The sequence below is a fragment of the Cyprinodon tularosa genome, unplaced genomic scaffold (genome assembly GCF_016077235.1).
Source record: "Cyprinodon tularosa strain WSP-4 unplaced genomic scaffold, ASM1607723v1 ctg45, whole genome shotgun sequence".
NCBI classification, from domain to species: Eukaryota; Metazoa; Chordata; class Actinopteri; order Cyprinodontiformes; family Cyprinodontidae; genus Cyprinodon; species Cyprinodon tularosa.
Window position 1 is genome coordinate 268,075 of NW_024039174.1, and position 17,817 is coordinate 285,891.

The 17,817-nt window shown below is 40.1% G+C and overlaps 1 protein-coding gene across 1 annotated transcript; it reads right to left on the reverse strand.

Moving 5' to 3' along the window:
• Positions 1–1,377: 1,377 nt before the first annotated feature.
• On the reverse strand, positions 1,378–14,298 carry LOC119793378 (solute carrier family 22 member 13-like). The gene is made up of 10 exons (XM_038300537.1): positions 13,879–14,298; positions 13,702–13,805; positions 13,469–13,623; positions 6,472–6,640; positions 6,205–6,325; positions 3,198–3,292; positions 2,902–3,116; positions 2,706–2,814; positions 2,421–2,627; positions 1,378–1,462 (listed from the first exon to the last, which is right to left on the reverse strand). Exons 1-10 carry the CDS (start codon positions 14,251–14,253, stop codon positions 1,387–1,389), a joined length of 1,626 nt encoding a protein of 541 aa, XP_038156465.1. The 5' UTR covers positions 14,254–14,298; the 3' UTR covers positions 1,378–1,386.
• Between the last annotated feature and the right edge of the window lie 3,519 nt (positions 14,299–17,817).

A 17,817-nucleotide genomic window follows, 5' to 3' on the forward strand; every position in this document is an offset into this window, starting at 1 on the left:
TTTACAGCCTGTAAGGGAATTTATTTCAGGTTTACCCTTTATTTAGCTTCACTTATTGGCACATCAGCTGACTAACCTCTTTGTTACCCTGGCAGTGATGAGTTCAAGGACCTGCTACTTTACTGAAAGAAACAGTGTTCTGCAAGGTGGCAGAAAAAAGGTACATGCTGTTCTCATCTGACAGGAGCTCCTTTTTCCACATCTCTGCAGGGTGACCTACATGGCATTTGGAAAACTACAAACTGAACTTTAAATGTCATTCTTTAAAGAAAGTATTTCTTCTTTCGGTCAGTGTAATAATCACCTTCAATGTGTGAATGTGTGGGTGAATTACTGATTGCAGTGTAAAGAGCTTTGGAGTCCTCTGATTTCAAAAATAAAATTGCCTGATCTGAAAATAAAATCAGATCAAGCAAGGACTTTTCACTGTCCCTGGCCTTGTTTCAACAACCTTTAGTAGCCAACAAACAGCATCCTGACAGGTTATAAAATGCAGCAGATCGGATGAGGTTGGTTAGTGAAACGACTTTCTCGCCTGATTTATTTCACCTGTAGACAAACTGAAGATCGCTCTATAGTAGAGACTATAAAAAATAAAACAGGGGAAAGCTCTCCATTTTGGAGCATTGGTCATTGAGTAGAAAGTAATTCATATCTAAATCAAATTATAAACATGCTTTTATGATGGTCATCATTTGCGATATATACTTTTACAAGTACAAAGTTTTTACAAAATGTTTTATGATAAGCTTACATACAGTTTAACTTTTTTTCCCAGCTCGCCAGAGGTAAAAAGAAAAAAAAAGGCAAACGAAAACAAGTTCTAAATATGCTTTTTAATTTATTTTTAGACTGTTAACTGGACCCGTAAGCATGGACCAGATAGCATGCATACAAACAATGAAAATATATAAGTTTTTTCATCCATTAATTATCATCATTTTCAATATTTACACTACATGGCATATAGATGAACATTTCAAGGTCATGTTTTACACAGTCCGGTAGGAAGCAGTTTAGAGTTGGATGTTAACAGGAACTTTTACAAATATCTAAATGCACATCAAGCCTGAAAGTTATATCCTGGGTGTTTAAAGTTTCATTTTTTTTCAATGTTTATATCATAGCATTTTTTATTTTTTATTTTTAAGAATATTTGTGTTTTGTGTTTATTGATGCGTTATCTCTTTCGTTCTTAATCTCCCTTCCTTCTAGGCCATAATTATACATAATAATCTGCTCTTTAAAAAATAACACTAAGATTTTTCAAATGAAATCATAGTTTATTTATTGTTTGAACTTTTTTTGACTTGTAACCAGATTAGTCTTTCCATTCACTGTGTTGTAGAAAAAAAGCCATCTTAGAAACTTAGAAAACTCTTTCAGTTACAGTTTCGTGGATTTTGTGGGTTGGATTTCAGCCACGAAAATGTCACTTCCAGGCTTCTCATTGGTCAAATCCCTGCAGAATCACAGACAAAAACAACATTTATACAGTAATATTACAAAATAATTTAGACAAAGGTAAAAAATGTATCTATTCCATAAAAATGCAAGGATCTTGTGACTGTTACAAGGAAAGGCAATGATCCATAATAACTTATTTGAAAATATGTATGATTTATTTGGAAATATAATCTATATAAGGATATGGTTGCATAGTCATGCAAAACTTGACCCTAATATTTTGAAAAAGCAAGGTATGATGCTGCCATAGTTCACTTCATGGATGATGTTCTTCTGGTTATATGCAATGCTGTTTGTGAGCTAAAAATAACTTTTTTTAATGAAAGCCTTTAGTCGTGACGACAAATTTTCTTGGAAGGGAAAAAATATTTCAACCTGACTCCTCATCCTTGAACACAGCCAGTACTTTTAGATAACTCCTGCAGCTCCTCTGGCGATGCTGAGGGCCTCTTGTCTGACCGAATTTTATCTCAAATTTTCATTCATTTTTGAATTTTGGAGAAATAACATCTTTTTTTATGTTTCTGTTCGCTCACATTTTTGACATGTCTTCACTGCACTATATTGTACTGTGATTGATTCTTTGCATAATGAGATCTGTCAGGTGATTTCCTTCCTTATTTTAATTTACCACATTCCCAGTTATTGCTTGTTGATGTAAACTCTAAGGCTGAAATGCTAAAACGGAATCAACAGGTGCTTCGACAAGCATTAGTTAAGGGGTTCGCATATTTGTTGCATCTTTTTATTTATATAGTTCTCTCTTAAACATTATGCTTATAGTTGAACCTTACAACATATAGTTTGGCGGTTTAAATGATGGAAAGGTACTCTTTATTTACGGCCATGCGCTAAATATGGTATGCAGTATGAAAACATGGTTTCTTAGTAGTGGACAGAAGCTTTGAAGTGAAGATCTAAAATCTACTTTGTACTGCAGGATATGAGCTTACCCTTCATTCTTGTCATCACTGGTTGAATCTGGAAGATCCTTTTTGCTGGTCTCAGGAAGCAGGAAGACCAGAACCCCACTGAGCACGGCTAGGCTGCTAAATACTATAATGGGTATGGAGCGGTGGTAGACAGCCAGCATGTTGAGCAATGGAGACAGCAGCCCTGCAACTCTAAAGGCTATGGAGCCTAAGGATACAGCAGTTTGCCTAAAGGAAGCACAGTAATATCTTTTTTTTTTTGCACATATATACATTCAGTTATCCTTTATGTTATTTATGACTCACCTCATAGAAGTAGGAAACAGTTCTTGAATGTAAACCAAACATACCGATCCAGCCCAGTTCAAAAAGAATTTCCCGGTGGTAACCAGGGCAGTGATGGCGACAGCGCTGTCTGTAAGGTCAGGTGAAGGGAACACATTTTAAACTGGGAGATCCCTTTATCATAACCCCTCTTGAGTTAAATGTTATCTGTGTTTACCTGGAGTAAAAGCCAGAGTTAAAAGGCAAACAACCCCCCCTATGAGAAGTGTAGACTGTAGGGATTTTTTTCTTCCTAAAAACTCCAAAAACCAGAAGCAGAGAAGATGTGCAGGAACCTCTGTGATCCCAAACAGAAACTGGACCAGGAAGATGTTCAGACCAAACTTTCCCACATTCAGAATAAGGCACATGTAGCCCAGGTTTAATGAAAACCTTAACATCAGAGAACATGAAGATGTTAATTCATGTTTATGGAAACGTAATACAAAGGCAAATGGAAGGTGTTTCACTCACCAGGCAAAGGATAAAATTAAGAAGTGTTTTACCAGCACTGCTGATTTAAAAATGGCTTTGATTCCTCCACTCTCTACTTTTTTCTCCTCGTTTACCTGAGAAGCAAATATATCTTTGTATTACAGAAACAGCAGCAGTTCTATACACATGTCATAACAATAGACTGACTGGATCAAGTATTTTAAACACCAATTTTTTTACAAGTTTAGCTCTAATTTATATTTTACATTTCATCTCTTTAAATCACCAAACATGGTACTTGTTTTGAACCAGTGAGCCACAACTATATGGTAAAATGAGAGTCTTTTAGTTTTCAGTGTTAGAGCAATAAGGCTACAGGAGATCCATCCTGCCTGCAGCCATCGACAGCTAAAGCTCGTTGAAGAACACATATATCATGAGTTACAACAAATTGAACTTTATGCTTGAAAACAGCCCATTTTGTTGAATTATAACTGCTATTGAAAAAAAGGGAGGACCATAATTCCTCCACTCACATTTCAAAGTTTTATTACTATTTTATAAAAGCTTTTTTGGATTTATTTATGCCAAACAAAAGTTCTTACTTTCATATATATATATATATATATATATATATATATATATATATATACATATATATATATACATATACATACATATACATATATATATACATACATATATACACTATATTGCCAAAAGTATTTGCTCACCTGCCTTGACTCACATATGAGCTTAAGTGACATCCCGTTCCTAATCCATAGGGTTCAATATGACGTCGGTCCACCCTTTGCAGCTAGAACAGCTTCAACTCTTCTGGGAAGGCTGTCCACAAGGTTTAGGAGTGTGTTTATGGGAATTTTGGACCATTCTTCCAGAAGCGCATTTGTGAGGTCGCACACTGATGTTGGACGAGAAGGCCTGGCTCTCAGTCTCCGCTCTAATTCATCCCAAAGGTGTTCTATCGGGTTGAGGTCAGGACTCTGTGCAGGCCAGTCAAGTTCATCCACACCAGACTCTGTCATCCATGTCTTTATGGACCTTGCTTTGTGCACTGGTGCACAGTCATGTTGGAAGAGGAAGGGGCCAGCTCCAAACTGTTCCCACAAAGTTGGGAGCATGGAATTGTCCAAAATGTCTTGGTATGCTGAAGCATTCAGAGTTCCTTTCACTGGAACTAAGGGGCCAAGCCCAGCTCCTGAAAAACAACCCCACACCATAATCCCCCCTCCACCAAACTTTACACTTGGCACAATGCAGTCAGACAAGTACCGTTCTCCTGGCAACCGCCAAACCCAGACCCGTCCATCAGATTGCCAGATGGAGAAGCGCGATTCGTCACTCCAGAGAACGCGTCTCCACTGCTCTAGAGTCCAGTGGCGGCGTGCTTTACACCACCGCATCCGACGCTTTGCATTGCACTTGGTGATGTATGGCTTGGATGCAGCTGCTCGACCATGGAAACCCATTCCATGAAGCTCTCTGCGCACTGTTCTTGAGCTAATCTGAAGGCCACATGAAGTTTGGAGGTCTGTAGTGATTGACTCTGCAGAAAGTTGGCGACCTCTTCGCACTATGCGCTTCAGCATCCGCTGACCCCGCTCCGTCAGTTTACGTGGCCTACCACTTCGTGGCTGAGTTGCTGTCGTTCCCAAACACTTCCATTTTCTTATAATACAGCTGACAGTTGACTGTGGAATATTTAGGAGCGAGGAAATTTCACGACTGGATTTGTTGCACAGGTGGCATCCTATCACAGTTCCACGCTGGAATTCACTGAGCTCCTGAGAGCGACCCATTCTTTCACAAATGTTTGTAAAAACAGTCTGCATGCCTAGGTGCTTGAATTTATACACCTGTGGCCATGGAAGTGATTGGAACACCTGATTCCAATAATTTGGATGGGTGAGCAAATACTTTTGGCAATATAGTGTATGTATGTATGTATGTATGTATATATATATGTATATATATATATATATATATATATTTTTTTTTTTTTTTTCTCAGTAATGTTTCCAGAAAAGGTAAATGAAAATAGCAAATAGGAAGAACATTTTTTTAACCTATTTTTATTGAGCTCCATTTCCATTTTATAATATCCAATTTTTGTTTAAAACTAAATTGTGAAAATATAAGAAATATCAAGTTTTGTTGTTTACATAACTAATTAAGCATAGACATGAATATTAACATTTTTTTTAACTTGGAGATTTGTATCTTTGCACCACCCCTTGGTAGCCGCCAACAAACCTTTAGCATAACATGGGATGGATATATGACTGCTCCTTGGTAAGTCAAGTTTATTATTACATTAATGCTTTTGCAAGAGAAATACCCGTATAAGTATTAGCCTGCCATGGAAGGGAAACTGTTTCCAGAGTTATGTTTTACATCACTTTACCAAGCAAAAGGCTACTCTCCTGCTCCTAAATCAAAACCTCAATCACAATTAAAATTTGCTGCAGCCCACATGGATAAGCACTGAGCAGAAAAAGAGGCGCATGTAAGGATTTGAGCAACTTATACTCGGGCCAAATCCTGATGTACCCCTACCCGTAAAGACCTGGCCCTGGGATGCATTGAAAGAGAAACAGAGCAACAGAAGCAGTTTAATTAATGTTCAGCTGGAGGACCTTAATTGGGTCCTGTCATGCACCTTCTACTGGTAAAGACATAATACTCAGTATTTACTTTTCACTGGTTAAAACAGTGATGGATAATCAAAAAATAAAAACTCTGCATGTTGAGGTGATTAGCTCCTCAGGGGATTAGTCTGTGTTGCGGAGCTAAAGATGCAAATGGTTGCAACCGAAGACAGGTTAGATGTTGACAAGGCTCAGAAAGACTTTTGTAAGTCAGAAAGACTTACAAAAGGTTAAATCCGATAATATGGCCTTTGTGCAAAGAGGACATATTATAGGCCTAATATACTTAAAGTGTTTTTCTTAAATATTCATATTATCTGTGTTTTTATAATCATTATCTAAGTGGCTGAATATTATTTCTGCTAAACTAAACAAACCTTGTCAAGCATGTGTTCTGGCAATTCCTTTTTATTGATTGCTGCAACTTTTCGGATCAGTTTCTTTGCTTCATCGCGTCTTCCCTGTCCCAGGAGCCATCGAGCCGATTCAGGAATCCACCTAAAAGAAAAGAGAAACAGAGAACACACATCCTATGTGATTTGCCCCCATCATAACAGCCACTTACTGCGTTAATGTTTAAACCTCCGCCACGTTAATCGTTTATCTAATCAAACCTGGGTGGCTCTGTCACAGCTCCCACCTACCATATGTAGAGGAAGACCAAAGCCTCAGCTCCTGCCATGACGTACTGTGCTTTCCTCCAGTTACGGATAACGTACACCAGTCCGGCCACGGCGCATTGACCAAAGCTCCCAAACACCTGGCTCAAACAGGAGGCCAGGGACCGTTTGTTGATCCCGATCCATTCTGTAGCTGCAAAACACGGTTAAACTAATAAGTTTGCTAAACAAGGACACGTCTACAGGCTTAAGAAAACAAACTTAATTTTTTTTAATAACTTGATCATAACCATTCTCATAATAATCAGTTTTGAACGTTTTTGTGTTTATTTTTGGAAAGGAAGGTAGCTTATTGTCACTTAAAGATCAAATACTTGCATAATAACCCAAAGGAAAAATGCTTATCCTGACCGTCTTATTATACCCTTTATTAGCAGTTAATAAGGAGTTACCTTTTTCTGCTGAAACAAGGAGCCACAATACTGACTTATGTCTGTTGTTTTCCACTCCTTGACTTCACCGCCACAGTCTGTTTCAAGTCAGAGCTTCTTAATCAGCACAAAATTTACTGTTATATTATGGACCAGTCTCATATTTCAGTCCATTTCCTTTAGGTCATTTTCAGAGATTCTGAAACGAGAGTCTGAAATTTTGCTTAAAAGTATAGTGGAGGAGTTTTGCGAATTTCTGAAAAGATCCTCCCTCTCCACTTTTAAAAAAAATGCACATGCACAACCCTGTACCCGCTCCCAAGAGGGAACACCTATTATGTGCAAGAGAATGCAGGAGCCCATTTCTCCTCGTGCAGGCTGTGTTTAAAAGTTGCTGTTTGCATCACTTATACAAGTTTACTTTCCAAAAGAAGATTTGCAATTTTTTCACCATCTGTAAGTGAAAATGTAGGCGAGGATGTAGGAGGGCCTTACGTACATAAACATATCCCCAGAATGATTGATAATTAGGAGTACCACTTATTTTAAAATTCAATTATTTTGATCAATACCTTTAAATACCCACTTTAATGCTGCTGAACTTATAGTTGAGCTGACCGTATTGCCATAAGACCTCCCTCAAACAATTACACCTCTACTTACATACTTTATAGTTGGGAAGAGATTCTTATGGAATTCTATATTTTCTTTATACCAAACATGGCATCTGGTTTGATTTTTAAATAATTTTTACACTCAAACATCCAAAGAATACCTTTTTCTTGCAGAAGTCAAGTCTTTATCTACGTTTCATCCTTGCCTTCATTTCTTTTTTAGAGAGCAATGTTTTCATTTTTGTATGTCTCACATGAAGTTACACCTGTACATTCTTCCTAAATCTAAAGACATGCACTTTTATATCAACAGTAGCAGCAGGTTTTGGATACTTCTTTTAGCTTCTTGCGATCGATTTTGAGGCTGACCTCGCTCAGACTTCCAGATATGGCAACGGTGGCCGTTTGTGTGAATATTCTGCTCCTTTCTTTTGAGTCACTTTTCAAATGTGTTACCAGACTCACACGCTGCCACGGCATACTCTCTGAAGAATGGAGAGATCTTTAACGCCACCTTTTTTGTATATATATATATATTTTTTTTTTGACTTGCTTTTATGCTGCTTATTTGATCCGATTGTTTTCTTTTACAAATGTCTTTGTTTTTATTCTGCTTTTATTTTTCTTATATTTTATCATCTAATTCATATAAAGCATTTTGAATTTTCCATCTACTGAACTGTGCTATACAAATAAAATTGCCTTGCCTTACCTTAATGAGGTTTAAACAGAGCAAACCTACCTCAACATATTAAGTTACATGTCTTTTATCATGTGCAACTAAATGTAACATTATTGTGTAGTTTAAGCTGTCCTAGGAGGGAACAAATATGAGAGGAGTACTGATTTACTCCTCACTTCAAGCCAGGGCCGTCACTAGGTTTGAGAGACATGGGTGGCTTAGCCCCTAGGTAAGATATTGCGCGCGCGTGGCGCGCGCCGAAATTTTTTCAGTGCACTTTCTAAGGCGCTGTCTATAAATTCATTATTTTAAGAGCAACATACCTGGGAAACACTTCCCTCACTAATGCTACTTCACCAACTAAACTACACCAGTTAAAATGTGCTAAATTACAAAGAGTAAATGGTAGGTGCCATGCATTACTGCATAAATGGAAGAAGGCAAGTGGTTCGCCACTCATCATAATGGAAACCTTCTACAGAAGACAGTTGTCTAACCAACAGACTCCCAACATCTTCATAAACCCTTAACCTGGCCATTCATCTTTCCCCATCTCCCCTGCACCCACAACCTGTCAGGAACCCCTGTCTGCTTTGCAATAACCCTGTTTCTGTGTGTGTGCTTGGTGTGTGTGTGTGACCTGGACTTTGGCATGTCTTTCTCTACACCTGGCACAGAGAGAAACACATATATGTGAGGAACTTAACAATAAATGCAGCATTATCTTTGATAGATTTCTGCTTAATCTAAAGTTTAACCACAAAATACAAGTTGCATAAATGGACAGTAGGCAATAGGCAATAGCATCATTGCAAAGAAGGATATCCTTGAGACTTTTTCACATCAGTCTGACAAAGTTTTAATGCAAATAAAGGAAGTATTTTTAAGTACAATGTATTAAAGCTACAGTGTGTAATAATTACAGGGATATAAAGTCAGAAATTTAATATATTATACATAACTATGTTATTTATCATCACCTATGAGCTCAGCCTTTTAACCATAATATTTGCGTTGCCTTAGAATTCGTTATTTATAATTACATAGGAGCGGGTCTCGCAGCCATGGAGGCTGACATCTTTGCGCTACGGCAAGCGCAGAGGCAACAAACTAGCGATTGCGAGATCTCCCATGACGCTCAAAAATAACTACGGCAAGTTGAGAGAGATGAACTGAGACGGTACTGAACAGTAGATGGCAGTATTATGCCTGAGAAGCGTTTAGTCTGCCTGAAACCAAAGAAGAAGAAGAAGAAGAAGCAGGTATACTGCGCCTCAGTAACAAGAAAGGTGAACAAGGCGGCAGGCGTGAGTGACTTTGCAAACTGTTTGGCACTGTGTGGCCAAACATCAGACGAATGGAGGATCATGCCTACTCTGTATCACAACGAAAAGCGGCGGACACCGAACCCCCGTCATCTAAGAAGCGGAAACACGACGAGAATAAACGCAAGCGTGACAAGAAACGGCAAAAAACACGGATCAACATTGGCACGACATTTACACGGTGGAAGTCACTGATGGAGGAAAAAGGTTTTCAAAGTGACGCTCAAGTTGCCAGTTTTCTCTTGGACAGGTAATTAATCCTACACACACAATTGTCTAATATCACTGCAGTTTTTGGAGTACAGGATGCTCAGACCTGTCTAAAACAATAACATGCTGCGGCGTGATGATGCTGTTCCTCTCCAGTATACTTATTCAGCAACGTCCCTGACGTTTCACAGGTAATGATTCAGTAATTTTCTGTAAAATAATTTTCTGGATATATACCTCGGTTACTTCTCTCCGGCTCCTTTGGAGATCTTCAAGCCTTTCCTCCTCTGCTCTCACCCCGCTGGCTCCCCTCTCTCGCCTGGCCCTAGCTGCACGGCCTCCCTGCCCTCGCCCTCGTCCTCTCCCTCTTCCTCGCGTTGTAACCCCCGTGCCACCAAAATGACTTAGACTCTGTAAACGGGGAATATATATTCTTCCAGCGAACACAATCTCGCTGTTAAACTAATGACTACAATTACTTCGTCTGTTTATATCACCATGCAAAGCAGCTCACCAAAACGTCACAACGATGTAGAAAAAATAACGGGTATATTTATTATCTTAAGTCTACATGAAATCTATACCCTACTCAGACTAATGAAATACTATCTGTAAAATTATCTATGTAAACAAACCTCATCACTTGAGAAGGTAGGTGATGTGGACGTCGTGGAAGAAATTTTGTCCCGTAACGCTCGCCGTACTGTTGGGGGGGAGAAGCGGTGGGGGGGAGATGTTCATGTTGCTGCGGTCTGCAGTCTGACCGCTAGATGTCGCTGAAAATTACACACTGTAGCTTTAATGAAAACACAAAATCAACAGTATATGAAACGTACAACTTAGAACTATAGTCAACCCAAGGAAGCACTACCATATCACACAGTGTCGCCCTATCAGACTGGTGGCACATAGATATGGGAGAATTATCCTGCCATAATGCAAGAGCACATAACTTCAATTAGAGAAAAGAATTTCATCTTCTTGCACTCAAAACTTATAATGCTCACACTCAAAACATGCGCTCTCTCTCAAATATTTTCTCTTCTCTCAAAAATCTTTGTTTCTTCTCTCAGATTTAAAGCTACAGTGTGTAATTTTCAGCGACATCTAGCGGTCAGACTGCAGACCGCAGCAACATGAACATCTCCCCCCCACCGCTTCTCCCCCCCAACAGTATGGCGAGCGTTACGGGACAAAATTTCTTCCACGACGTCCACATCACCTACCTTCTCAAGTGATGAGGTTTGTTTACATAGATAATTTTACAGATAGTATTTCATTAGTCTGAGTAGGGTATAGATTTCATGTAGACTTAAGATAATAAATATACCCGTTATTTTTTCTACATCGTTGTGACGTTTTGGTGAGCTGCTTTGCATGGTGATATAAACAGACGAAGTAATTGTAGTCATTAGTTTAACAGCGAGATTGTGTTCGCTGGAAGAATATATATTCCCCGTTTACAGAGTCTAAGTCATTTTGGTGGCACGGGGGTTACAACGCGAGGAAGAGGGAGAGGACGAGGGCGAGGGCAGGGAGGCCGTGCAGCTAGGGCCAGGCGAGAGAGGGGAGCCAGCGGGGTGGGAGCAGAGGAGGAAAGGCTTGAAGATCTCCAAAGGAGCCGGAGAGAAGTAACCGAGGTATATATCCAGAAAATTATTTTACAGAAAATTACTGAATCATTACCTGTGAAACGTCAGGGACGTTGCTGAATAAGTATACTGGAGAGGAACAGCATCATCACGCCGCAGCATGTTATTGTTTTAGACAGGTCTGAGCATCCTGTACTCCAAAAACTGCAGTGATATTAGACAATTGTGTGTGTAGGATTAATTACCTGTCCAAGAGAAAACTGGCAACTTGAGCGTCACTTTGAAAACCTTTTTCCTCCATCAGTGACTTCCACCGTGTAAATGTCGTGCCAATGTTGATCCGTGTTTTTTGCCGTTTCTTGTCACGCTTGCGTTTATTCTCGTCGTGTTTCCGCTTCTTAGATGACGGGGGTTCGGTGTCCGCCGCTTTTCGTTGTGATACAGAGTAGGCATGATCCTCCATTCGTCTGATGTTTGGCCACACAGTGCCAAACAGTTTGCAAAGTCACTCACGCCTGCCGCCTTGTTCACCTTTCTTGTTACTGAGGCGCAGTATACCTGCTTCTTCTTCTTCTTCTTTGGTTTCAGGCAGACTAAACGCTTCTCAGGCATAATACTGCCATCTACTGTTCAGTACCGTCTCAGTTCATCTCTCTCAACTTGCCGTAGTTATTTTTGAGCGTCATGGGAGATCTCGCAATCGCTAGTTTGTTGCCTCTGCGCTTGCCGTAGCGCAAAGATGTCAGCCTCCATGGCTGCGAGACCCGCTCCTATGTAATTATAAATAACGAATTCTAAGGCAACGCAAATATTATGGTTAAAAGGCTGAGCTCATAGGTGATGATAAATAACATAGTTATGTATAATATATTAAATTTCTGACTTTATATCCCTGTAATTATTACACACTGTAGCTTTAAACAGATATTTTCTATATTATCACAGATATTTTTTCCTCTCGCTTGCCTCCATCTCCGCTCTGCACGGGTCTCAGTTACGCTCTGCTTGCGGATTTGTTTTGCTCTCTCAGACTGCAGTTGGATCGTTGCCTAGCAACCTTTCCAGCCAATAGAACGACAGCCTCGGAAAAGGTGCGCTTGTTTAACCCTACGGAGTGTGCCTGTGCTACTACGCCACTTATAAAGCGTCAGCTGAAACTGCTATTTACAGTAGTTTTGTGGCTGATTGTTGTTTAGAAATAGAAAACCTGGTTTCATTTCTTAGTTTTGCCCTGGATTTTGTAGCGTTTGTGGACGCTACGTCGCTACTTGATCAAAACAATAACGTCGCTACAGGAAAGTTACTTGATAAATAAAGCAGCGACGCTACGGTCAAGCTACTTGAAAATGTAGTTAAACTAATAGCTTCGCTACATGTAGCGGCGCTACTGCCCATCACTGCTCCTGTGACAAAACTATTATAATGATGCTAGTAGGCTACAACAACATCGTGTTTTCCCACACCACTGACTTTGTTCACCATGGTAACGTAATTCCTACTGAATCAGACAAGCTATTAGGCCTATATTGTCTCTTTCCTCACTCCAGGTAAAGTGAAGAAAATGTAAACCGCTGACATCAAATGGCAAACTCACCGTATGTATCTGCACGCAACCATAACTTTCCTAATCAAGCTCGATGACTGTGTGGAGATTCAAAGGGCGCGCTGTTGCTGCACTGCACAGCTGCTATGGTCCAGTTGATGGCCGTGTACCACGTGACGTGACGCTGGACGCGGAGCCAATGAAGGAAATGAATATCCTAACGATATTAATAATTGTATAAATAATTGTGTTTGTAAATAAACTAACAGGAACTTATCTTCAGATTAACTTGCCTTCTTGGTGGCTCGTTTTCAGTGCTTTACTGCAATTGTTTGGGGTTATATGGAAAAAAAATCAATAAATAAAAAAATAACAATAAAAATCCCAAAATAATTATGGGGTGGCTAATACCAACGAAGGGATGACTTCAGCCACCCTAAAATAGGTCTAGCCACGTCCCTGCTTCAAGCCACCTCTTTAAGACTATAGTTTATAGAAGTTGATAAGAAACACGCTGTTGTAGGGTGTCATAATGCTTTGACTGTATCTTTGATTTAATTTCTCACCAGAACATTAACAAGAATTGCGACTGTATTATTATTATTTTTTTTTAGAAATGCATACCTAGCACGATAGAGTTCATCCTGTATGCTCCGAGTGCAGCTCCAACAATGAACTGGGACACATTGTAAACATGAATATTTGGGGAAACACCAGCAACTATGACAAATATCACCAAGAGGACCACCGGGAGCTGGGTGGTTTTCTTGCGGCCATACCTAAACACACAGATAACGGAATTAGGTTTTATGTTTAAGCCCACATGGTGACCCATTGCTGTTTTTAAAGGAACTTACATGTCAGCGAGTGGTCCAAAGATGATTGAACCAGCGAGCAGTCCCGTCATGGCGATAGTTTGCGTGATTTCAGGCATGTTAGACCTCTCACAGACAAGATCAAACTGGAAAACAAAACTCAAATTATCAGCAGGGCGGAAACTACAAAAGGCATTGCTAACATCACTCCTCACCTACATCAGTAACTATGGTGGACTCATACAACATGTTGCTGTACACATATCCATTCATGCATCCTGTTGTCCTATTGAGTCCATGCTCTCTGATGGCATTAATGTCCCAGTCCACAGGGGTGAACATTCGACACCTGCTGAAGCTCCCATCCTGCTCCCGGGGCACAGTGAGGTTCAGCTGCTCCTCTGCGGTAAGGTTAGGATCAACTTTAAGGATCCACTTCGTATTACAGTATCTTTCTGGGTCAGACTGGATAAAAAGAAAGCTGCAGAAAAATACTGGGAGCAAAAAATGAGGAGAAGCCAACCCAAGAAGAAGCAGCTTTTGGAAGTGACCAAAGTCTCCAATGGTGATCAGAATTTCCCCAAAATCCACCATCTCTACACAGATGAAGAAACCTCTAAGGTTGTCTTTATGAAGGGATACGACATGTGAAAAATCAAGATTTATACTGTCTGGCTCTAATCAGTCACTAAGTATCTAGAAAAACAACAACCTTCAACACAAACTGTGTGGCAATGGTTGACATGTTAAAGAAAACAATGAGACAGACAAGAGGGAGACACAATGACTTGCAAAAGCATTTATATCCCTTTTACCTTTATGTTAAAAGTCAAAACTATTATATATTTGTTTAGATTGTGTGATAAACAACTTTATAACTTTTTACTTGGGGGCAAAAATGAATTAAAATTATTTTATAAAATAAAGAGTCAAACATATTTTAATGAAATTACCATGAAATTCAACACCTTTGAACACCAAAGGAAAGCAACCCAATAACTCTGGAGAAGCTGCAGCAATCCACAGCTCAGGTACAAATATAGGTCAACAAGGTGAAAATTAGATGGCTGCCCACAAAAAAACCTTTATTACATTACAAGACTCTCATGAATACAGTTTGGAGGTGGTGCTTCTCCTTTTTTTGTAGCATTTCAGTATAAAGCATTGCTGCAATTCTTGCAGTATGAGCTTCAATAAATTGAAATGAAGCCAACCTAAGTCTGCTCCAGAGTTGGGTCTCAAGTAACTTCTTATGCAGAAAATATCAGAAATAGGGTCCAATTGTCCTTCAATCTCACTTTCAAGAACATCTTTCTGCCTGGAGATTTCCTGCTTCATATCATTCATTCAGTCTACTGATTTGACATGTGAATGACGTTGGACATTCTTTTTTTAATTTTCCAGCATTACACTTTCCAGAGCAATGAAACGAACCCTAAAAGTCATTAAATGAGGAGCTTGTTATATTGTAATTCTCCTTCATCTGACAGCACATAAAATTTTGTTAAAACCCCACAACTGCATAAAATCCTCCATGTTCTGTGTGGCTCTGTGGAAGTAAAACTCTAGCCCAGGGGTGGCAAACTGGTTCCAGAAAGAGCCGTGTGGCTGCAGGTTTTCTTTCCAACCAAGCAATGGCACACCAGACTCCATTCATCTCATCAAGTCATCATGTTCAGATTGGACTCACTTGATGAGATGAATGGAGTCTGGTGTGCCATTGCTTGGTTGGAAAGAAAACCTGCAGCCACACGGCTCTTTCTGGAACCAGTTTGCCACCCCTGCTCTAGCCTTATTCTGGCTTTAACGTTGAACTTCCACAGAGCCACGGCATCAATGTGAGGTCCCTGCTGCAGGTATATGGCTATCTTTGCTTCACTGATTAAAAAAATTGAAAGTCGAGCCTTTGGGTTGGTTCTTCTGTTCTGGAAAACACCTCCTAAAAATAGAGCGTAATTAAATGGCTAAGAATTGTCATAAAAACATGGAACAAGTTTTCAGATAGACTGCAGAAAGGACACGCTTTTTTCAGAAGTTTTTCTGTCCAGATGCAGACCGGCCGGATCTGAAGATGTCTTTGGTTTATTACTTTTGTACACCTGTGGTAAAGAACTTTCTGGTCCATATTTTATAAAACCATTGTCAGTGAGTCCAGGCTAGGGAGCAGAGGTCCGCTTTGTTCGGGGTAGCAAGGATACAGGATCAGGCCAGGAAGGTCCATCAGGTCTGGTTGGTTCTGACCCTCACTGTACGAACGAAGGAGGCTCCTTTACTTGGCTGACAGCTTTTCTCTCAGTAGGCCCAGGAAGCGCTGCACCAGGCTGGCAGACCGTACCCTCATCACGGAACCCGTGGCCAATGTAGGAGAGGGGCGCTCCTGCAGTTTCCACTAGCCGTCTCTCCGTCATCTTGGAACAGAGCAGTGCCTCCGACACCCCTGGCCACACACATCCAGTCTCGACCCACAGATTAAGGGCTCCTGTAACAGCCAGTGCAGAGAGTTAAACTTTTGGGATGATCTTAATTTAAACAGGTGACAAAAACACCCTGATAAAACTTAGGCAATCCTCTTAACTTAATGCGAGCATCCTGACCCAGGTTGCTCACATGTCTAAAATTACAGCTGGCCAGGTCCCACCATGCTAAGTCAGAAAGCCCTGAGAGGTATTTCTGAATGAAGCGTAAACTCAAAGCTGCCGTTCTTCCGGCTAAGTGGACAAGATCCTGGCCCCCCTCTTTTCTGGGTAAAAACAACACAGACTGTGGCACCCAATGAAACCTGTTCCAAAAAAAGTAGGACATCCTGGCTTGTATGTTGCCCAACAAACCAGGCGGTGGGTCAAAGGATGAAAGCTTGTGTTACCGCTAGGTTGACGCACATCATGGTGTATCAAAATGTCCTGCAGTCAAGAGCGGGAATAGCAGCTTATCTTGATGCATTTAAGCAGCTGAAGTAGCTCCTCATGAGTTTCTGAGCATCTGACGCGCTTTGCAAGCAGCAGATGCTGGAGTTGGAAAAATGTATCTTTTGCTCCTTGATGCGCCACATCAACCAAACAGAGAAGCTGATCTGAGAGCTGGCAGGGAAATGGACGCAGCTCTGCTGAGGCAGAGAACTATTATCACTCCCCTGAAACAGTTTATTAACGCCTAAATGAACTTAAAATGTCAAGACCTGCCGGCAAAATAGGTTCGCTTTTATTATTCTAGTGTGTGCAGTTTGGATTACGTACATGAAATCTGCTAACCTCTCCTTCCAGCCGCCACAAACAGGTGAACTGGGGTTTTTAGCTGATCTTGATGAATTGACTGCACAGACAATGTTTTCAGGTGGACTTTCTTGCTTAAAAACATGTTAAAACAAATTTTTAACCACTTAGAATGGCAAATAAAGCAAAGCCACTCTGCAATTAAACACAGGACCAGCAGAAGCATCAGACTTATCTGTACACATTTTACTGGACGTGCTTCAGGAGGAAAGCTGCATTTGAGGCGCATCGGACCTTAAAGAGGTCATAGAATGATAATATAGGGTATTTGGTTCTGGTCCTTTTTATTTATCCTTTATTTAACCAGGTAATACCCATTGAGATTAAAAATCTCTTTTGCAAGGGAGACCTGAAGGGGGCCTTAAGGGGGCATATGTCATATTGGCATATTTGCTGTTCTATGAGCCCTAATGCAAGCCTGGTTAAAAGCCCTAGAAGGATGCGACAGGTTTTCTTCCTTTTATGGTATGCTCATGAATATTTAGATGAGCTGTGCCCTGATTGGTTGGTTTACAACAAGCAAAGCTGGCAAGCAAAGACGCATCAGAGCAACAAGCACTCATTCACTGAAACATTGAAATTGTTGATATGGGTTCCTAGGCCTTATTGGGTTTTAATTTGGAATAATAATGTCTGTTTTTAATTGTAAAGGAATGTATAAATAAAACATATTTTGGATACTATTTCTGTTTCATCATTTTAAGCCAGGCCTACCTAGGTACTTTTAATTGGGAGACCCTAGGCCACTTGATTATTTGAGAGGTCTACCAGTTGGCTTTAGGGCCACATCTTCTGTCACAGTCCAGGTTCTTCCCTTGTGTTACATTTATTTAACAGAATTAAACATGTGATGATTTCAATCTCTTTTGAATACTTCCGAGTTTTTTTT